Genomic DNA, 23,059 nt, shown 5'->3' on the forward strand with positions numbered 1-23,059 from the left:
TCATTTCATAACATTCTTTTCTTGGCTATACATCCCCCAATTTCTCCCCCGCTGTTTTTTTTGAGAGGGAATCTTGCTTCATCGTCCAGGCTGGAGTGCAGTGGCACAATTCTGGCTCACTGCAACCTCTGCCTCCCAAGTTCAAGTGATTCTCCTGCCTCAGCCTCCTGAGTAGCTGGGATTACAGGTGCGTGCCACCATGCCCGGCTAATTTTTTTGTATTTTTTTTAATTTTTATTAGAGATGGGGTTGCACCATGTTTGGCCAGTCAGGAGATAACTCCTGACCTCAAGTTATCTGCCCGCCTTGGCCTCCCAAAGTACTGGGATTATAGGCATGAGCCACTATGCCTGGCCTTTTTGTTTTGAGATGGAGTCTCACTCTGTCACCTAGGCTGGAGTGCAGTGGTGCGATCTCAGCTCACTGCAACCTCTGGCTCCCAGGTTCAAGCGATTCTCATGCCTCAGCCTGCTGAGTAGCTGGGATTATAGGCATGCACCACCACACCCATCTAATTTTTGTAGTTTTAGTAGAGATGGGGTTTCACCATGTTGGCCAGGCTGGTTTCGAATTGACCCATGTGATCACCTGCCTTGGCCTCCCAGTGTGCTAGGATTACAGGTGTGAGCCACTGTGCCCGTCCCATATCCTTTTAAAAGTATGCCAGAAGAAGACTCTATTGAACCAGGTGTGGTTTGACTAGTAGTTAGAATCTCCACAGTGTTCCAGATTACATATTTCTCCTAATGTAGCCTAAGGTCAAATTGACCTTTTTTTTGGGCAGTCACATCACTTTTTTTGGTCTGGTTGACTAACTCTTGTTGCATAAATTGAAATTTCATCTTTCTCTAGGATGTGTTCACAAATGAATAGGTGGTAGCTATGATGAAAGCAGCCATCAGTGAGGAAGTTCTATGAAGTCTACTTGACATATAGAATATAATTAACATGGCTGGGCATGGTGGCTCACGCCTGTAATCCCAGCACTTTGGGAGGCTGAGGCAGCTGGATCACCTGAGGTCAGGAGTTTGAGACCAGCCTGGCCAACATGGCGAAACCCCGTCTCTACTAAAAATACAACAATTAGCCGGGCATGTGGTAGGCTCCTGTAATCCCAGCTACAGAGACGAGAGGATCACTTGAACTCAGGAGGGAGAGGTTGCAGTGAGTGGAGATCATGCCACTGTACTCCAGCCTGGGTGATAGAGCAAGACTCTGTCTTTAAAAAAAAAAAAATATATATATATATATATATATATATAATTAACATTAATTCTTTATTTGATTTGGGGGAAAAAAATCCAAGGAGATCCAAATTAGGCTCTGGATTATGTTTACTGGCCATGAATATAGATGTGGAGAAGTTGGGCCATCCAAGACTGTATAGTTTATGTAGGAGAGCAAGTGTTAAAATGTAGGTCTCTTGCTTCTTAATTCTTTCTTTCTTTTTTTTTTTTTTAGTGACTTGCTCTGTTGCTCAGGCTAGAGTACAGTGGCCTAATCATAGCTCACTGCAGCCTTGAACTCCCGTGCTCAAGGGATCCTCCTGCCTCAGCCTCGCAGACAGCTAGGCCTACAGGCATGTGCCACCATGCCCAGCTAACTGGTTTTTTTGAAACATTCTTTTGTAGAAATAGGGTCTTGCTGTGTTGCCCAGGCTGAACTCAAACTCCTGGGCTCAAGTGATCCTTCTGCCTTGATCTCCCTACATGCGGGGATTACAGGCATGAGCCACTATACTTGGCCTTCTTAATTCTTACTAGTTGACTCCAACACACTTCTGAATGCTGGCTTGCCTTTCTAATAGATTTGGCAGTAGGTAGGAAAGGGAAATGGGCCTGAATCACTCATTCCCTCTACCCTATATTGGTCCCACCTACACAGCACTAGATAAATGGTCAGAACATAGCAGGGCTGATTTGATTTGAGAAGCTAAGACTCCTTTTAGAGACAGAACCTAATGGCCAGTTGGCTTTTGTTCATAAGGTGATTTTGGTTGGGTTACAATTAAATGGTCAAGAAATTATACATCCTCAATGGCATTTTATCAGCAGTATATAAGAACTTTAAAAAAGTTCTTTAGGCTAGATGTGGTGGCTCACACCTATAATCCCTGTGCTTTGAGAGGCTGAGGTGGGAGGATTGTTTGAGCCCAGGATTTTGAGACCAGCCTAGGAAGCCTAATGAGACTCCATCTCTACAAAAAATTTAAAAAATTAGTGAGGCCTGGTGAGAAGGCATGCCTGTAGTCCTAGCTAATCAGTAGGCTGAGGCAGGAGGATCGCTTGAGCTTAGGAATTTGAGGCTGCAGTGAGCTCTGATTGTGCTACTGCTCCAGCCTGGGCAACAGGGCAAGATCCTGTTTCAAAACAAAAACAAAAACGAGAAAAACTTTCCCCCTAGCTCTTATAAAAATTTTCAAACATTCAAAAAGTCGAAAGATTGTTACAATGAATCTAAATTCCAAGAGTAATATTTTGCCATATTTGCTTTATATCTCTCTGTGTTGTTTTTTCCTGTACTATTGGAAAAATAAGTGTGGACAACATGAAACTTTGCCCTAAATCCCCTGGTAAAAGCTTTTTTTTAAAAAATAAAAAAAAAGCCCATAGGCAGAGCAGGGCTACCCCATAGGCAGAATAGTACATAAAAGCTTTTCATGGCTGGCTTTTTGGAGTTGTACTTACGGTGGATTCATGTAACTGATTACAAAAATATATTGCTGTTAAAAGGCTACTGTAACCAAAATATCTTAGGTTTGTGTAGTTTAATAGTTTATAAATAGTTTTCACATCTGTTGTTCCATGTAAACCGCAGCTGTGATATGAACAAGGTAGACATTGTTTTCTTCATTTATAGAAAGAAGTGAGGCTTACCAGGTATAAGGCAGAAATGCTAATGACAGTAATAGATTCTTTCCTGGTTTCCTTCTTTCTAACTCTGACAAATAATTGAGAGTACACCCTCAGGGATAATCAACACCTCTAGATCACTGCAGTTACTTGTTAAGTATATGGCTGATAGTGATGGTACAGAGGAAGTAAACATGAAAAACAATTATTTCAGTTAAGATAACTTAATTATTTATATTCTTTGTTGGTAGGTAATTCCAACATGGAATATTTCACCAATTAAGAAGGCCAATGAAATTAAGGTAAACTTGGAAGAAATAATTGTTATTCTTTTCCAGAAAGACTTCATCGGTTTTGAAACTTAAGTACTTCCTCTTTAACTTTTCTTGATCAATCTTTGTTTTAATTCCAGCTTTGTTTTTTTCCATTCTATTACTCTTAGGTTTGCATCTCATGGAATTCACTTTAACCTCTGCCTCGTGTTATTTGCTTTAGCTGTACATTATGCTCTTAGGATTTTTTTTTTCTGCCCTGCTTCTTCCCCTTATTTTCCAAATACATATGATTTGTGTTTCCCATTACTTCATTTCTTTCTAATTGTACTAATGTAGCCTCCTCAGTTTGTGGATATCCACCTTGAAGAAGATGATTCCTCAGATGAAGAATACCAGCCGGATGATGAAGAAGAAGATGAAACTGCTGAAGAGGTCAGTGAATGTTAGTTGGTAATATTTGTCTTAATAGAGCAGGGTATACTTTGCTTCCTTAGTAATGTCGCTTGTAGAGAGGATTGAGACATGGTTCTTTTTTCAGCTCATTTCTGTGCTTTAAGCTGTTTTTCTGCCCTTTATACTCCCTTAATTTTAAAATTTGTTGTATTATGAAATACAGCATAGAAACGTGCATAGAATAAAAATGTATAGCTTTGGTTATTATAATGCAAATCCTCATGAAACTCATAGCAAAGTCAAGAAATATAACATTACTAGGACACCCCCTGTATACCCTCACCAGTCACAATCACCTCCCTCCCCCTAAAAATAACCACCACCCTGCCTTTTAGTAATTATTTCTTTGCTTTTCTTTATAGTTGTATCACCTCAATATGTATCTCTACACACTGTAGTTCAATTGTTACTGTTTTGAACTTTATATAAATGGACCCATGTTTATATGTTTTGTTCCTAGCTTTTTAAAATTCAACATTATGCTTTTGAGATTCATTTATACTATTGGTTTTAGCTATACTTTGTTTACTTTCATTGCTGTGTTAATATGTTCTTTGACTTGTTTCTTAATGTGTTCTTTGAATTGTTTTGTAAAAGGATTTTAGACCAAGGCCTTACACTATGTAATGCAGATTAGGATAGTGATCTGATCCGTGTCCCCACCTTTAGGATTTTTTTTTTGAGTCTCCTCTGTTGCCCATGGAGTGCAGTGTGTGATGTTGGCTCACTGCCATCTCCACCTCCCAGGTTCAAGCGATTTTCCTGCCTCAGCCTCCTGAGTAGCTGGGATTACAGGCATGCGCTACCATGCCTGGCTAATTTTTGTATTTTTAGTAGAGACAGGGTTTCGCCATGTTGGCCAGGCTGGTCTCGAACTTCTGACCTCAAGTGATCCACCCGCCTCAGCCTTCCAAAGTGCTGGGATTACAGGCATAACACACTGCACCCGGCCTTTAAGTTTCTATTTAAATGTTATTTTCTGTTACTGTAACTAGTTGAGTGATGGATTTTATTTTATTTATTTATTTATTTATTTATTTATTTATTTATTTTTTGAGACAGAGTTTCGCTCTGCCACCCAGGCTGGAGTGCAGTGGCGTGATGTCGGCTCACTGCAACCTCCATCTCCTGGATTCAAGTGATACTCCTGCCTCAGCCTCCCGAGTAGCTGGGATTACAGGTGCACGCCACCACGCCTGGCTTATTTTTGTATTTTTAGTAGAGACAGGTGTTCACCATGTTGGCCAGGCTGAGTGATTGATATTTTATGATACCTTCTCTTGAGATACTTAAGACTTTGTGGAATGAGGTAGGGGCATAAATATTAAGGTGAACTGGATTTATTTTGTAGAGCTTATTGGAAAGTGATGTTGAAAGCACTGCTTCATCTCCACGTGGGGCAAAGAAATCCAGATTGAGGCAGTCTTCTGAGATGACTGAAACAGATGAGGAGAGTGGCATATTATCAGAGGTAAATCGGCATCATACAAAAGAGATGTTAGACATAACTGTCTAAGTAGATTTTTTAACTGTATAAGTAGATTATTTATCCATGGTGATTCTGGGCTGTCACCCTTTTTCAAAGTTTCTTAAGTTAGTAAACAGTTCAGAGAAGGCTAGAACTCAGTGATAGCCAAAAAACTTTTCTGAGTTCTCATTAAGGGGCCAAAAACGTGCAACTAGCAGTTTCTTTTCTCCTACCCTTCTCTTCTTTCACATCTGTGCTTTTTAATATTGTCCTAAAGCCATTGTTATTAATTTCCTACATTTTGGTAAACTAAGTAGCAGTCTGTTAACTTCTCTAGAAATAGGATTTAAACTAATTAGATCAATACACTTGGTGTCTTTGTTTTTATGTACCTCTAACTAGAGAAGAGAAAGGACAATGGTGTATGGAAAGTCTGCCTTTTTTTCCCCTCTCTTTTTTTCCTTTTCTTGCTTTCTCTTTCTTTCTTACCTCCTTCCTTTTTTGATGCAGTCACCTCTTTTAATCAGGCTGAGAAAGTCACCACACCAGCCATCAGGCACATCAGTGCTGAGGTAGTGCCCATGGGGCCCCCGCCCCCTCCAAAGCCAAAACAGACCAGAGATAGTACTTTCATGGAGAAGTTACATGCGGTAGATGAGGAGCTGGCTTCCAGTCCAGTCTGCATGGATTCTTTCCAGGTAAATATTAAAACTGTACTTCACTGAGAAAGTCAAGTGGAGTAATGTAGTTGTTGCTCAGGCTGGGAAGGGAGAGGAAAAGATAACTACAATTTTATATAAGTAAGAGTTAGTCTTTGATACTTTATATTTGGCTAGTGCTATTTTCTGCTCAAAGTGACAATGGCAGTTTGGGTTTTTTTTTTTTGAGACAGGGTGTTACCCTGTCACCCAGGCTTGAGTGCAGTGGTGTGATCTTGGCCCACTGCAACCTCCACCTCCCAGACTCTAGTGATCTTCCCACCTCAGCCTCCTGAGTAGGTGGGACAGGTATATGCCACCACACCCGGCTAATTTTTTAGTTTTTTGTAGAGATGAGGTCTCCCTATATTTTTGCTCAGGCTGGTATCGAACTCCTGGGCTCAAGTGATCCTCCCACCTTAGCCTTTCAAAGTGCTGGGGCTACTGGTGTGAACCACCGTGCCTGACTGAGAATGGCAGTTTCTAAGGAAGAAATGAACTATGTAGCAGAGAGCATTTTAAAATGTAGAACATAGGAAAAAGCTTCACCCAAATTCCCCCAAATTAACCTTTTACCACAATTGCTTGATGGTTCTCTTCCTCTTTCTCTGTGTATACACATATTGTTTTCTGAATCATTTTAGAGTGTGGTGCAGGCATGATGCCATTTTACCTCTACATGCTTTTGTGTATATTTTCTAAAAATGAGTTTATTATCTTGTATTAACACAGTATAATAGTGTGTTAATCAAAATCAGGATACAGGCTGTGCGCAGTGGCTCATGCCTGTAATCCTAGCACTTTGAGAGGCCAAAGTTGGTGGATCACTTGAGGTCAGGAGTTCGAGACCAGCCTGGCCAACATGGTGAAACCCCCATCTCGACTAAAAATACAAAAATTTGCCAGGTGTCGTGGCGCATGCCTGTAATCCCAGCTACTCGGGAATCTGAGGCAGGAGAATCGCTTGAACCCGAGAGGTAGAGGTTGCAGTGAGCTGAGATTGTGCCTCTGCACTCCAGCCTGGGCAATGGAGAGAGACTCTGTCTCAAAAAAAAAAAAATCAGGATACAGTAATATTACATAATATATTAAAGTGCTTATTCTGGTTTTATCTGTTGTCCTAATAATGCCCTTTATGTTGGAGGAAAAAATTTTTTTTTCACTGTTCAGCATTCAATCCTGGATTAAATATCTATTTAATTGTCTTGTTCTTTAGTCTCCTTTAATCTGGAACAGTTTCTCAGTCTTTGTCTTTTATAACCTTGACAGTTTTGAGGAGTATGCACCACTTATTTTGTAGAATGTTCTTCAATTTTTATTTTTCTAATATTTCCTCTTAATTAGATTCAGGTTTTGCACTTTTGTTACAAATACTGGAAGAGTGATGTGTGTTTCTTATTGCATCATATCAGAAGGCACATGATGCCTGTCATGTTAACTTTCATCACTTGGTTAAGGTGGTGTGTGCTTGGTTTTCCCATTGTAAAGTTATTATTTTCCATTTTTAATTAGTATATATCATGTGGGGATATACTTCAAAGCCAAATTCCTTTCTTTCTTTCTTTCTTTTTTTTTTCCTAGATGGAGTCTCACTCTCTTGCCCAGGCTGGAGTGCAGTGGCGCGACCTCAGCTCACTGCACCTCTGCTTCCCGGGTTCAAATGATTCTCCTACGTTAGCATCCTGAGTAGCTGGGATTACAGGTGCCTGCCACCACGCCTGGCTAATTTTTGTATTTTTTAGTAGAAATGAGGTTTCACTGTGTTAGCCAGGATGATCTCGATCTTCTGACCTCGTGATCCACCCGCCTTGGCCTCCCAAAATGCTGAGATTACATGTGTCAGCCACCACGCCTCGCCTTCTTTTTTTTTTTTTGAAACAGAGTCTTGCCTGTCGCCCAGGCTGGAGTGCAGTGGTGCCATCTTGGATCACTGCAACCTCCACTTCCGGGGTTCAAGCGATTCTCCTGCCTCAGCCTCCTGAGTAGCTGGGATTACAGGTGCCTGACACCACACCCAGCTAATTTTTTGTATTTTTAGTAGAGATGGGGTTTCACCACATTGGCCAGGCTGGTCTCAAACTCCTGACCTCAAGTGATCTGCCCACCTTAGCCTCCCAGAGTGCTGGGATTACAGACGTGAGCCAATGCACCCAGCCCAATTAATCAAATTATTTTTCTCACACTAATATTAGCATCCATTGATTATTCTTTCTTTTTTTTTTTTGAGATGGAGTCTTGCTCTGTCCTCCAGGCTGGAGTGCAGTGGTGCGATCTCGGCTCACTGCAAGCTCCGCCTCCCGAGTTCATGTCATTCTACTGCCTCAGCCTCCCGAGTAGCTGGGACTACAGGCGACCACACCATGCCCGGCTAATTTTTTGTATTTTAGTAGAGATGGGGGTTTCACCGTGTTAGCCAGGGTGGTCTCGATCTCCTGACCTCGTGATCCGCCTGCCTTGGCCTCCCAAAGTGCTGGGATTACAAGCATGAGTCACCACGCTTGGCCTGCTTATTCTTTCTTGAAACAGTCATTACTATGGTCATTGTCAAATGATGACTTTGTAATTGTAACATTTAGCGAGTAATTTTTTTTTTTTTTTTTTGGATATGGAGTCACAGTCTGTCACACAGGCTGGAGTTCGGTGGTGTGATCTCAGCTGACCGCAATGTCTGCCTCTCAGGTTCAAGCGATTCTTGTGCCTCAGCCTCCTGAGTAGCTGGGACCAGAGGCACGCACCACTACGCCAGCTAATTTTTTGTATTTTTTAGTAGAGACAGGGTTTTATTGTTGGCCAGGCTGGTTTTGAACTGGCCCTAGGTGATCCACCCTTGTCAACCTCCTAAAGTGCTGGGATTACAGGCATGAGCCACTGCGCCTGGCCTTAGCCAGCAAATTTTTTTTTTTTTTTGAGACAGAGTCTCACTCTGTCGCCCAGGCTGGAGTGTGGTGGCGTGATCTCGGCTCACTGCAACCTCCACCTCCCGGGTTCACGTCATTCTACTGCCTCAGCCTCCCGAGTAGCTGGGACTACAGGCGCCCCCACCATTCCCGGCTAATTTTTTGTATTTTTTAGTAGAGACGGGGTTTCACTGTGTTAGCCAGGATGGTCTCGATCTCCTGACCTCGTGATCCGCCTGCCTCGGCCTCCCAAAGTGCTGGCCTTAGCCAGTAAATTTTAATGTTCCAAGTTTCCCCTATCATTCTTGCAGGTCAATGAAAAATGTCTGTCCTAAAATTTTAAAGTATGATATAATAATTTAAAAAGAAATCCTAAAATTAAAAAATATAATTAAGGCTGGGTGGGGCGGCTCACACCTGTAATCCCAGCACTTTGGGAGGCCCAGGTGGGTGGATCACCCGAGGTCAGGTTTGAGACCAGCCTGGTCAACATGGTGAAACCCCGTCTCCACTAAAAATACAAACATTAGCTGGGCATGGTGGCAAGCGCCTGTAATCCCAGCTACTCGGGAGGCTGAGGCACGAAAATCGCTTTAACCTGGGAAGCGGAGGTTGCAGTGAGCCGAGATGGCACCAATGCACTCCAGCCTGGGTGACAGAGGAAGACTCCATTTCAAATATATATATATATATAATTATAATTATATATAATTTATAATATCTATATAATAATTATAAATAATTTATTATATATAATTATAATTATATATAATTTATATAATTATAAATAATTTATTATATATAATTATAATTATATAATTTATTATATAATTATAATTATATATAATTTATTATATAATTATAATTATATATATAATTAAAAATAGAATATTGAATGGAATAGCTCTGAGTCATTTAATCACCATGCTTTTGAGTATGTAGTAGTAGGAGCAGTAATAGTTTTTTATCTAACTATTTATTTACCAAACATACTGAATGGTTGAAGTTGAGAAACAACAGTGTAGAAGACAGAAAAAATTGTTCTTCATGGAACTTACAGTCTATTGAGGAGAGATAGACTATAAACATATAAACAAGTAAATTCGGTTTTGGTTAAGTGCTATGAACTAAATTAAAATGAGGAAATATGAAACTTCCTGTCAGAGAACTTTAGATAGGCTGATCAAAAAAGACCTCCTTGGCTGTAATTCCATCACTTTGGGAGTCCTAGGCTAGAAGATTGCTTGAGGCTAGGAGTTTGAGACCAGCCTAGGCAATATAGTGAGACTCCGTCTCTCCAAAAACTCAGAAAAATTATATAGGTGTGGTGGCACATGCCTGTATTCTTAGCTGCTTGGTGGCTGAGGCAGGAGGATTGATTAAGCCTGGGAGTTTGAGACTACAGTGAGCCATGACTGCACCCCTATACTCCAGCATGGGCAATAGTATGAGAACTTTTTTTAAAAAATAAAAAAAACAGGGTCCGGTTTGGTGGCTTATGTCCATAATCCCAACACTTTAGGAGGCCAAGAAGAGCGGACCACTTGAGCCCAGGAGGTCAAGACAAGCCTGGGTAACATAGTGAGACCTTGTCCCTACCAAAAAAACACAAAACTTAGCTGGGCATCATGCTGGCCTGCACCTGTAGCCTCAGCTACTTGGGAGGCTGAGCCTAGGAGGTCGAGGCTGCAGTGAGCTGTGATCACGCTACAGCACTCTAGCCTGGGCAACAGAGCAAGACTGTCAAAAAACAAAACAAAAAACAAAAAGAAAAAAGGCCTCTTTGAGGAGATGGCATTTAAACTGAGATCTGAATGAGAGGAAGCCAGGCATGTAAAAGATCTGGGGAGGAAAAAGTGCTCCATATGGAAGAAACAGCACATTCTAAGTTGCTAAGATAGAAACAACCTTGGCATGGTTAAGGAACAGAAACTACATGAAGGGTGTGATCGTGAAAAAGAGAGGTAGAAATGAGGTCAGAGAGCAAGGCAAGAGCTAGATCATGAAGGTCTTAGGAAGCCCTGATAAGCAGTGTAGATTTTATTTTAAACATTAGAACAGATGCCTGGTGTGGTAGCTCATGCCTGTAATCCCAGCACTTTGGGAGGCTGAGGCGGGTGGATCACCTGAGGTCAGGAGTTCTAGATCAGCCTGGCCAACATGGTAAAACACCGTCTCTAACAAAAAATACAAAAAATGTACTGGGTGTGGTGGCGCACACCTGTAATCCCAGTTACTTAGGAGGCTGAGGCAGGAGAATCGCTTGAACCTGGGGAGTGGAGGTTGCAGTGAGCTGAGATCATGCCACTGCACTCCAGCCTAGGAAAGAGTGAGACTCCATCTCAAAAAAATAAATAAATAAATAAAAGATTTTTGTGATATTTTTGGATTAATGTTAAAAATTCCTTGTGGTTAACGTGTGGGAAATGGACTAGAGTAAAGCAAGAGGGTGAACAGAAACCCATTAGGAGATTGATGCAGTGTAGTCTAGGGAGAGCTTCCCAAATTGATCTACAGATTCAATGCAGTCCCTATCCAAATCCCAGCTACCATTTTTGCGGAAATTAACAACCTAATCCTAAAATTCATGTGGAATTGCACAGGCCCAGAATAGCCAAAGCAGTCTTTAAAAAGTACAAAGATGGAGGTCTCACACTTTCTGATTTTCTTTTTTTTTTTTTTTTTTTTTTGAGATGGAGTCTGGCTCTGTCACCCAGACTAGAGTGCAGTGGTGCGATCTTGGCTCACTGCAAGCTCTGCCTCCCGGGTTCACGCCATTCTCCTGCCTCAGCCTCCCGAGTAGCTGGGATTACAGGCACCCGCCACCATGCCCAGCTAATTTTTTGTATTTTTTGTAGAGATGGGGTTTCACTGTTAGCCAGGATGGTCTTGATCTTCTGACCTCGTGATCCGCCCACCTTGTCCTCCCAAAGTGCTGGGATTACAGGTGTGAGCCACTGCGCCCGGCCTCATTTTTTTAAAATAAATATTTTAAATGAGAGTCTTGCTCTGTTGCCCAGTCTGGAGTGCAGTGGTATGATCGCAGCTTACTGCAGCCTCAACCTCTTGTGTTCAAGTGATCCTCCCACGTTGGCCCTTGCATAGCTGGAACTACAGGCATATGCCACCACTCCCAGCTAACTTTTTATTTTTTGTAGAGATGGGGGCCTTGCTGTGTTGCCAGCTAGTCTTGAACTCCTAGACTCAACTGATCTTATCACCACAGCCTGTCAAGGTGCTGGGTTTACAGATGTACAGATGTGAGCCACTGTGCCTGGCCCTGTTTTTTTTTTTTCTTTTTTTGAGATGTCTCTGTTGCTTAGGTTGGAGTACAGTGGTGCAATCATGGCTCACTACAGCCTTGATTTCCTGGTCTCAAGAGAGCCTTCTCTTTCAGCCTCCTAAGTAGCTGGGACTATAATTGGTGCCACCACACCCAACTAATTTGTTTGTTTGTTTGTGGCAGAGATGAGGTCTCACTATGTTACCCAGGCTGGTCTCAAACTCCTAGCTTCAAGCGGTTCTTCCTCGGCCTCCCACAGTGTTGAGATTACAGGTGTGGGCCAGTGCATTCAGCCAGCGGTATTATTCTTAATTGCCCCACAGTGGAAACAACCTGAATTCCATCAGGAGATAATTGGATAAACAAAAGTGGTATATTTATACGATGGGATATTATTGGGTGATAAAAAGGAATTCGGGGCCAGGCATGGTGACTGGAGTGCAGTGGTACATGGCTCACCATCACCTCGAACTCCTAAACCCAAGCAATTCTGACTCAGCCTCTTGAGTAGCTGGTACCACAGGCACATACCACCATGCCTTTAATCCCAACAGTTAGGAAGGCCAAGGCAGGAGGATTACTTGAGCCCAGTCCAGGAGTTCGAAACTTGCCTGGGCAACATAGGGAGTCCCCGCCCATCTCTACAAAAAATGAAAAAAATTAGCTGAGTATGGATCCAGTGGCTCACACCTGTAATCCCAACACTTTGGGAGGCTGAGCAGGTAGATCACCTGAGGTCAGGAATCAAGACAAGCCTGGCCAACATGGTGAAACCCCATTTCTACTAAAAATACAAAAATTTGCCAGGTGTGGTGGCACACGCCTGTAGTCCCAGCTATTTGGGAGGCTGAGGCAGGAGAATCGCCCGAACCCGGGAGACGGAGGTTGCAGTGATCTGAGATCGTTGCAGTGATCCGAGATCGTACCACTGCACTCCAGAATGGGTGACAGAGCAAGACTCCATCTAAAAAAAAAAAAAAAAATTAGCCGAGCATGGTAAAGCGTGCCTATAGTCCCAGCTACTTGGGAGGCTGAGGCAGGAGAATTGCTTGAGCCCAGGAGTTCGAAGCTGCAATCAGCTGTGATTGTGCCAGTGCTGTAGCCTGGGTGACAGATTGAGACTCTTATCTCTTAAAAAAAAAAAAAAAAAAAGAGGCCAGGCATGGTGGTTCACAACTGTAATCCGAACACTTTGGGAGGCTGAGGCGTGCAGATCACTAAAGTCAGGAGTTCGAGACCAGCTTGCCCAACATGGTGAAACTCCGTTTCTAGTAAAAATAAAAATTAGTCGGATGTTGTGGCTGGCGCCTGTAATCCCAGCTCCTTGGGAGGCTGAGGCAGGAGAATCACTTGAACCCAAGAGGCAGAGGTTGCAGTGAGACGAGATGGCACTACTGCATTCCAGCCTGGGCAACAAAGCAAGACTCCGTCTCAAAAAAAAAAAAAAAGTATTGATAGATATTACAACAGGGTGGGATTTGAATGCATTGTGCTAACTGAAAGTGGCCAGAGACAGGCCACACATTTTATGATTCCATCTAAGTGAAATGTCCAGCAGAAACAAATCCATAGAGACAGAAAATAGATTAATGCTTAACAGGGGCTGGGAAGAGGGGGAAAGGGAAGCGACTACTAATTGGGTATGGGATTTCTTTTTGGGGTAATGAAATATTCTGAAATTAGATAATGGTGATGGTTGTATAACTCTGTGAATATATGAAAAGCCTTTCAATTATACACTTTGAAAGAGTAAATTTTATGGGATGTGAATTATATATCAATAAAGCTGTTATAAATTTTCCTAAAATGTTGGTTTCAAACTGATGTCATTTATTTTATTTCTTTTTTATGTTGTGTTTCTTAAAGTTTCTCAAACAATAATAAATCCAAATTGTTTAGAGGAAAGATCCTGTTACTTAAGCTAAGATGAGAAGAAAAGGAGTGATGATGAGGTTTGGAAACATCACTCACTCAGTGACTTGTTTTTCTTTCTCCATTGTCCAGCCCATGGATGACAGTCTCATTGCATTTCGAACGCGTTCTAAGATGCCCCTGAAGGATGTTCCCCTGGGCCAACTAGAGGCAGAGCTCCAAGCTCCAGACATCACTCCAGATATGTATGACCCCAATACAGCAGATGATGAGGACTGGAAGATGTGGCTAGGGGGACTTATGAATGATGATGTGGGGAATGAAGGTAAGTTTTGGTTTGTGATTTATTATGTATACTGTCCATTATCTGCTGTAAAATTTTTAGTATTTGGAAGGGTATAGAATGGAATGGTTTGGGTTAATTGATTTAATTTGTATTTAACTGATAATTTATCTTAAATCAGTAGTTAATTTTTCTTTTCTTTTTTTTTTTCTGAGACAGGGTCTCACTCTGTCACCCAGGCTGAGTGCAGTGTTGCAGTCACGGTTCATTGCAGCCTTGACCTTCTGGGCTCAAGCAATCCCACCCCTTATCCCACTGAGTAGCTGGGACTACAGGCACATGCCACTGTGCCCGACTAATTTTTTATTTTTTGTAGAAACGAGATCTCACTATGTTGCCCAGGCTGTTCCCAAACTCCTGGCCTCAAACAATCCTCCTATCTTGGCCTCCTGAAAGCCAGAATTGTAGGCATAAGCCACCATGCCTGGGCCAATTCTTAACATTTCTTTTTCTGGGTAAGGAATCTTTTGAATCCTAAGATTGTTGAATGCTAAGATTTGAATCCCTTGAAACATGCATGCACACGTAGTTTTGTTGTTGTCTTTTGTTTCTGAGGCACTGTCCCAAAACAGGGTGTTGCCCAGGGTGGATCACAGTGGGGTGATCATAGCTCACTGTAGCCTTAAACTCCTGGGCTCAAGAGATCCTCTTCAGGTCTCAGCCTCCCAAGTAGCTGAGATTACAGGCACGCACCACCTTGCCTGTCTAATTTTTAAAAAATTTCTGTAGAGAAATGTTGTTCAGGCTGGTCTTAAACTCCTGCCTCAGGTGTTCCTCCCACCTCGGCCTCCCAAAGAGCTAGGATTACAGGCATGAGCCACTGTGCCTGGCCCACTCAAAATTTTATATATGATTTCATTAGGGTTCAATGATTTACCAAAAGAACACTGTGTTAGTTAAGGGTCTTCATGATGCAAGTGAAAGAATCCTAACTCTATCTTGCTGGGGTGAAATGAAACCAGACTTTGGGAAGTGTAGTAAATCAGCAGTGGAACTGAGGCACTGTTAGAATCCCCCTTTCCTCTCTATTTTACTTCCTTTTGTCACTCAGCTACATTTTCACATTTATTTTTCTACAAGGTTAGAACTCTGTTCATAAGCACTCCATGATTACTTTTTGCTTTGTCTACACTTCAGGACTCTCTCCTGCAAGCTCCAGTTATAAAATCCAGGGGAATAAGTCAGATCAACTTGGTTTGATCTCATGCCCAATCTCTTGGTACTGCATGGGATTGATAGGGAGACTGTTCAGCATGGAGTCCGGTGATTGATAGCACCTCATAGAACAGTGTGGTTGAAGTATGTGGTGACCCTAAAGAAGTAATGGTATTATCAGAAATGGGGAAGAAATATTGATCAAAGTTTGGATGGAAACAGACTAAGTAGGCTGGGCGTGGTGGCTCACACCTATTATCCCAGCTCTTTGGGAGGCCGAGGCGGGCGGATCACAAGGTCAAGAGATTGAGACCATCCTGGCCAACAGGGTTGTCTCTACTAAAAATACAAAAATTGGCTGGGCGTGGTGGTGCATGCCTGTAGTCCCAGCTACTCAGGAAGCTGAGGCAGGAGAATCACTTGAACCTGGCAGGCGGAGGTTGTAGCGAGCCGAGATCGCACCACCGCGCTCCAGCCTGACAACAGAGCAAGACTCCATCTCAAAAAAAGAAAAGAAATAGACTGAGTAAATGGTTGGGTAGGTAATGCTAGGAGTAAGTCAGGATAAGTGAATGAAAGAAAATAACAGGTCCTTGAAGGTACCTTATGATACTATTAATAGTTATATTGTATATCATTTGGCAAATGTTTGAGTACTTTGTTTATACAAGGCATTGTGCTAGAATCTGTGAGGGATAAAGGAGCATAATCATTTGGTCATGGAATAAAAGCTTTATGAATGACAGGGTGCCTGGCCCATTGTTAGGTTCACAATACATTGTATTTTTTTGTGTGTGTGTGAGACAGGGTCTCACTCTGTCACCCAGGTTGGAGTGCAGTGGTGAGATCTTAGCTCACTGCAGCCTTGACCTCCTTGGTGCAAGCAATTCTCCCACCTCAGCCTCCTGAATAGCTGGGAATACAGGCTTGTGCCATCATGCCTGGCCAATTTTTGTATTTTTTGTAGAGTTGGGGTTTTGCCATGTTGCCTAGGCTGGTCTCGAACTCCTGCGCTCAAGCGATCCTCCTGCCTCTGCTTCCCAAAGTGCTGAGATTACAGGAGTGAGCCATCGCGCTCAGTCAGTATATTGTAAATGAATGAAGTTGTTGAGTAAACTCAGATATGCCATCAAAGTGGCATAAATGCTGTTGTAAGATTTTAGAAGAGGGCAGGGTAACTTTTGTTTAGGATGATCAGAGACAGCTACATGAAAGAGCTGGTAATTGAAATGGACCTTGGAAAGATTTTTGAAAACAGTGACAGGGAGGAGAGGAGGCGTCTGAGTAGAAGTGACATGATATACTCTATATGCTGGGTTCTGTAGGATATATTCTTTCCAGAGTTTTCTCTTTTTTCCCTGTAAAACTGTAAGAGTAATATATGCTTGGTATAAAGAAATCAAATATTACAGAAATAAAACAATTAAAGCCTCCCCCCCCAAGGAAAATGTACATATCTACATACATGAAATTTTTAATATGATTTTTTTGGGGTTTATGTATCTCTTAGAGTTTATTTATTGGCACTTCATTTTCCTACCAGTCATTTCCAAAGCCTTTGACACCAAGGTTCAAGTTTCGTTCCCCAGAGGGACTACTGATAATAGTTTGATATGCATCTGTGAGAGTTTTCAGTGTGTAGTTACTTTTTAGTTTTCCACATGAATGTGGGGATAAGAATAATTAAATTTTAGTCCTAAATTTATTTATTTGTTTATTTTATTTTATTTTTTTTACCCAAATGTGTTTTTAATTATAGCATTAACAAAGATAAAGCAAAATCAGGGAAGTACAAAATAATTACATGCGAGTCTAACAAAATAAACATCATTTGTTCTTAGATTCTATGTACTTCCTCTAAACCTGCTGTTTTTCCAAATATTGGACCTTTTCCTCTTTACTAGTTTTCTTTTTTTTTTTTTTTTAAGTATTTATTGATCATTCTTGGGTGTTTCTAGGAGAGGGGGATATGGCAGGGTCATAGGATAATAGTGGAGAGAAGGTCAGGAGATAAACACATGAACAAAGGTCTCTGGTTTTCCTAGGCAGAGGTCCCTGCGGCCTTCTGCAGTGTTTGTGCCCCTGGGTACTTGAGGTTAGGGAGTGGTGATGACTCTTAAAGAGCATGCTGCCTTCAAGCATCTGTTTAACAAAGCACATCTTGCACCGCCCTTAATCCATTTAACCCTGAGTTGACACAGCACGTTTCAGAGAGCACGGGGCTGGGGGAAAGGCCATAGATCAACAGCATCCCAAGGCAGAAGAATTTCTCCTAGTCAGAACAAACTGGAGTCTCCTATGCCCACCTCTTTCTACACAGACACAGCAACAATCTGATCTCTCCTTTCTTTTTCCCACACATCCCCCCCCCGCTTCTTTTCAACAAAACCGCCATCGTCCTCATGGCCCACTCCCGATGGTCGCTGTCTCTTCGGAGCTGTTGGGTACACCTCCCAGACAGGGCGGCTGGGCAGAGGCGCTCCTCACCTCCCAGACAGGGCGGCCGGGCAGAGGCGCTCCTCACTTCCCAGACGGGGTGGCCGGGCAGAGGCGCTCCTCACATCCCAGACGATGGGCGGCCGGGCAGAGACGCTCCTCACTTCCTATACAGGATGGCGGCTGGGCAGAGGCGCTCCTCACTTCCCAGACAGGGCGGCCCGGCAGAGGGGCTCCTCACATCCCAGACGATGGGCGGCCAGGCAGAGACGCTCGTCACTTCCTAGACGGGGTGGCGGCGGGGCAGAGGCTGTAATCTTAGCACTTTAGGAGGCCAAGGCAGGCGGTTGGGAGGTGGAGGTTGTAGCGAGCCGAGATCACGCCACTGCACTCCAGCCTGAGCAACACTGAGCACTGAGTGAGCGAGACTCCGTCTGCAATCCCAGCACCTCGGGAGGCCGAGGCGGGCAGATCACTCGAAGCCAGGAGCTGGAGACCAGCCCAGTCAACAGGGCGAAACCCCGTCTCCATCAAAAACACAAAAACCAGTCAGGCGTGGCGGCGCGCTTGCCTGCAATTCCAGGCACTCAGCAGGCCGAGGCAGGGAGGTTGCAGCGAGCCAAGATCACCGCAGTACAGTCCACCTTCGGCAACAGAGGGAGACTGAAAAAAGAAGGAGAGGGAGACCGAAGAAGGGAGAGGGAGGGGGAGGGGAGAGAGGAGAGGGGAGAGGGAGTCCTAAATTTAAATTTAAGACTTTTCTCAAACATTTAGAAAAGATAGTCCAGGCGTGGTGGCTCATGCCTGTAATCTCAGTACTATGGGAAACCAAGGCATGAGGATTGCTTGAGGCCAGGAAGTCAAGACCAGCCTGGGAAACACAGTGAGACCTCATTTCTATTTTTTTTTTTTTTTTCTTCAGACAGAGTCTTGCTCAGTCGCCCAGACTGGAGTGCAGTGGTGTGATCTCGGCTCACTGCAACATCTGCCTACTGGGTTCAAGCGATTCTCCTGTCTCAGCCTCCCCAGTAGTTGGGATTACATGCACTTGCCAGCTCGCCTGGCTAATTTTTGTATTTTTAGTAGAGACAGAGTTTCACCATATTGGTCAGACTGGTCTCGAACTCCTGACCTCAGGTGATCCACTCGCCTTGGCCTCCCAAAGTGCTGGGATTACAGGCATGAGCCACCATGCCCGGCATTTCTATTTTTAAAATAAAATAAAATTTTAAAAAAGAGAGAGAAAATAACAAGAAGCAAATTGTTTTAAATCTTAGCATATTTCTTTTTTTTACCTACCCTCTGAGTAGAGGGGCTAACAAGCCACAAAATGAAAAAAATTGTGTAAGGAGAAAAAGATGGAGTTTGAAGCTGAGTCATTAACATGCAAAGTATAGAATCAGTTCCTTAATAATTAGCAACTGATATATTATCCTGTTAGTCATTCTGATAGGAGTCTAAGCTTCTGAGTTTTCCATTACTCACCCATTTGACAATCTGATGAAAACTATGCAGCCTTCCCCCAGAAAAAAATGTACATATCCAAATACATGAAATTTTTATATGATTTTTGGGAGATAATATCTTTTAAAGTTTATTGACACTTCCTGTTTCTACCAGGTTCAGAAATCTCCACAAAAAGGAATGGACAGGACAGATAGTTCTTTTTTTTTTTTTTTTAAGCAGCAAGATTTATTGTGTAGAATCCGCAGCGTGGAAGGGGACCCGAGTGGGTTGCCCAAGGACAGATAGTTCTAACCACTTTGTAGACAGTGAAATCTCAGAGAAATTCATTGTCTTGCTCAAAGTTACAGAATCAATTTGTTATACTCCTAGGAGTAGAACCCAGTTTAATATTCTAGGAACATGTCTCAATCAGAGAGGTTTCATGGTAAGTTAAACTTTTTTTTTTTTTTTTTTTGAGACAGAGTCTGGCTCTGTTGCCCAAGCGGGAGTGCAGTGGCACAATCCCTGCTCACTGCAACCTCCGCCTGGGTTCAAGCAACTCTTCTGCCTCAGCCTCAAGAGTAGCTGGGACTACAGGTACGCGCTACCATGCCCGGCTAATTTTTGTGTTTTTAGTAGAGATGGGGTTTCACCATATTGGCCAGGCTTGTCTCGAACTCCTGACCTTGTGTTCCACTCGCCTCAGCCTCCCAAAGTGCTGGGATTACAGGCTTGAGCCACCACACCCGGCCTAAACCATTTTTTTTTTTTCTGAGACAGAGTTTCACTCTTGTCCGCCAGGCTGGAGTGCAATGGCGCGATCTCGGCTCACCACAACCTCCGCCTCTCAGGTTCAAGCTATTCTCTTGTCTCAGCCTCCCAAGTAGCTGGGATTACAGGCATGTGCCACCATGCCTGGCTAATTTTGTATTTTTAGTAGAGTCAGGGTTTCACCATGTTGGTCAGGCTGGTCTCGAGCTCCCGATCTCAAGTGCTCCACCCACCTTGGCCTCCCAAAGTGCTGGGATTACAGGTGTGAGCCACCACGCCCGGCCTAAACCATTTTTTAAAAGGATATGACTTTTCATAATGAGCTGTGTTTTTTGTTTTGTTTTGTTTTGTTTGAGACGGAGTTTTGCTCTTGTTGCCCAGGCTGGAGTGCAATGGTGCGATCTCAGCTCACTGCAACCTCTGCCTCCCGGGTTCGAGCAATTTTCCTGCCTCAGTCTCCCAAGTAGCTGGATTACAGGCATGTGCCACCACGCCTGGCTAATTTTGTATTTTTAGTAGAGATGGGGGTTTCAGGTTTCTCCATGTTGGTCAGGCTGGTCTCGAACTCCCGACCTCAGGTGATCCACCCGCCTTGGCCTCCCAAAGTTCTGGGACTACAGGCATGAGCCACTGCTCCTGGCCTTCATAATAAGCTGTGCTTTTTATCTTTGGCCCAGGCTAAACAAAATAATTACAGTAAGAAAGTCAGGTTCTCCTAGCTTTATCGGTAGCAGCAGCTTTGGTGCTTATTTTCATCACTTTGGTTCAGAGGCCTGAGATGGTAGCTATTGGGAAGGAAAGGCCAGGCAGAACTGACTTTCAGGATTTTGTTTCTCATAATTTGGTTCTGAGAACTTGAATCAGAATTGAGGAGTGTATGGATATGTAGGGTGATGTTTATTAAAGATACAGATTTCAGGGCTTCACCCCTTACCTACTGAATCAGAATCTAATGAGTACGGTCTAGGGATCTAATTCTGATATATCTAAAGGATTGGAAACTACTGGTCTGGGAAAGGTAAGAGTGCATGATAAAGGTTGATTGGGGAATTAGACTAATGGTTAGGGGGAGGGTGAAAATCCTCTTTTCTTAAAATAAAACTTCAGTTTTTTTTGTTTTGTTTTGTTTTTTTTTTTGAGTCAGAGTCTCACTCTTGTCACCCAGGCTGGAGTATAATGGTGCAATCTTGGCTCACTGCCACCTCCACCTCTCAGGTTCAAGCAATTCTCCTGCCTCCACCTCCTTAGTAGCTGGGATTACAGGCACATGCCACCATACCCGGCTAATTTTGTATTTTTAGTAGAGATGGGGTTTCACCATATTGGTCAGGCTGGTCTTGAACTCCTAACCTCAGGTGATCTGCTGCCTTGGCCTCCTAAAGTGCTGGGATTACAGGCGTGAGCCACCACACCCAGCAACTTCAGTATTTTTGTATGTGCCTATTCGGACAGATTTTTAAAAGAGCACACAAAGCCAATGGTTAGGATGGGTGTGGCCTCCAGATCTACCAGTTGAGTTAAAAGACAATACTGGAGGGGTATATCAGCTGGGTAAATACTGACATTGTTAATAAGTCAAAAAAGTCATTAAGCTCAGAGGACATATTCCACAATCAGGGTACTAAAAGCTAAGCAGAACTCAGAAGAATCCCCCCTAAACGATTTTTCAGCATCTTTGTTAAATGAGTGCTCTGAGAATAATATTGGCTGACCCATTTGTGTGGTGTGGGCAGAAGCTATCTATTGCAGTTTTTGCATCCAAACAGATGGAGTCCAAACCTGTGCACACTACTCATTATTATGGGCTCTTCCAGAACTTTCATTATTCGGCAATGTTTGTTAAGAACTTGCTGGCCAGGCGCAGTGTCTCACACCTGTAATCCCAGCGCTTTGGGAGGCTGAGGCAGGCAGATCATGAGGTCAGGAGATCGAGACCATCCTGGCTAACACAGTGAAACCCCATCTTTACCAAAAATACAAAAAAAAAAAAAATTAGCCCAGCGTGGTGGTGGGTGCCTGTAGTCCCAGCTACTTGGGAGGCTGAGGCAGGAGAATGGCATGAACTCGGGAGGTGGAGCTTGCAGCGAGCCGAGATCGCCCCTCTACTCCAGCCTGGGTGACAGAGTGAGACTCCGTCTCAAAAAAAAAAAAAAAAAAAAAAACTTGCTGTGAAGAGACTTATATAGAAAGTACTGTAGAGATTATGAATTATGAAGACAGTATTCTGTTCCTAAAGAAATAAAGAATTTGTATTGATAAGTTAAACCCACAAATAGATGAAAAAGATTTGATAATAAATAGTTATGTATAAAGAATGCAAATTAATATATTATAAGCTGAATATAAATGTTGAGTAAAGAATTATCAAGTTAGATTAGGGTTTAATCAGCACAGATTTTTCAGTGATTGTGAATTTTAAATGTGTGTCTGTATAAGTATATATATATTTATATTTATATAAAAATATATATATTTGTTTTTGAGACAGGGTTTCACTCTGTCACCCTCACTGGAGTGCAGTGGCATGATCATGGCTCACTGCAGCCTCAAACTCCTGGGCTCAAGCAGTCCTTCCAGCTCAGCCTTCTCAGTAGCTGGGACTATAGGCACACACCACGACACTTGGCTAATTTTAAAAAAGTCATTTGTAGAGATTGGTTCCCACTGTGTTGCCCAGGACATATATATATATATATGTGTGTGTGTGTTTTTTTTCTTGTTAGACGGAGTCTCACTCTTGCCCAGGCTGGAGTGCAGTGGCACAATCCCAGCTCACTGCAACCTCTGTCTCCCAGGTTGAAGCAATTCTCCTGCCTCAGCCTCCCAAGTAGCTGGAATTACAGGCACGCACCACTACTCTTGGCTAATTTTTGTATTTTTGGTAGAGACGGCGGGGGGGTCTCACCATGTTGACCAGGCTGGTCTCGAACCCCTGAGCTCGAGTGATCTTCCCGCCTCGGCCTCCCAAAGTTCTGGGATTACAGACGTGAGCCACCGTGCTTGGCCCCAAGCTATGTATGTCTGTTTATAACAAAAGATGCTCATTTATGGCCAGGCGCGGTAACCAGTCTGGGCAACAAGAGCGAAACTCCCTCTCGAAAAAAAAAAAA

At 43.0% G+C, this 23,059-nt stretch overlaps 1 protein-coding gene across 10 annotated transcripts in view; it reads left to right on the top strand.

The window, feature by feature from the left end:
* Window positions 1-23,059, top strand: part of GON4L (gon-4 like) — a 108,862-nt gene that overhangs the window by 38,124 nt on the left and 47,679 nt on the right. For all 10 annotated transcript variants that reach the window (XM_054458410.2, XM_054458404.2, XM_063655840.1 and 7 more), the window contains 5 exons: window positions 3,104-3,154; window positions 3,464-3,559; window positions 4,932-5,051; window positions 5,576-5,746; window positions 13,931-14,123. In XM_054458410.2, the coding sequence (XP_054314385.1) occupies window positions 3,104-3,154; window positions 3,464-3,559; window positions 4,932-5,051; window positions 5,576-5,746; window positions 13,931-14,123 (631 nt within the window). The remainder of the gene's footprint in view (window positions 1-3,103; window positions 3,155-3,463; window positions 3,560-4,931; window positions 5,052-5,575; window positions 5,747-13,930; window positions 14,124-23,059) is intronic.

The sequence above is a fragment of the Pongo pygmaeus genome, chromosome 1 (genome assembly GCF_028885625.2).
Source record: "Pongo pygmaeus isolate AG05252 chromosome 1, NHGRI_mPonPyg2-v2.0_pri, whole genome shotgun sequence".
NCBI classification, from domain to species: Eukaryota; Metazoa; Chordata; class Mammalia; order Primates; family Hominidae; genus Pongo; species Pongo pygmaeus.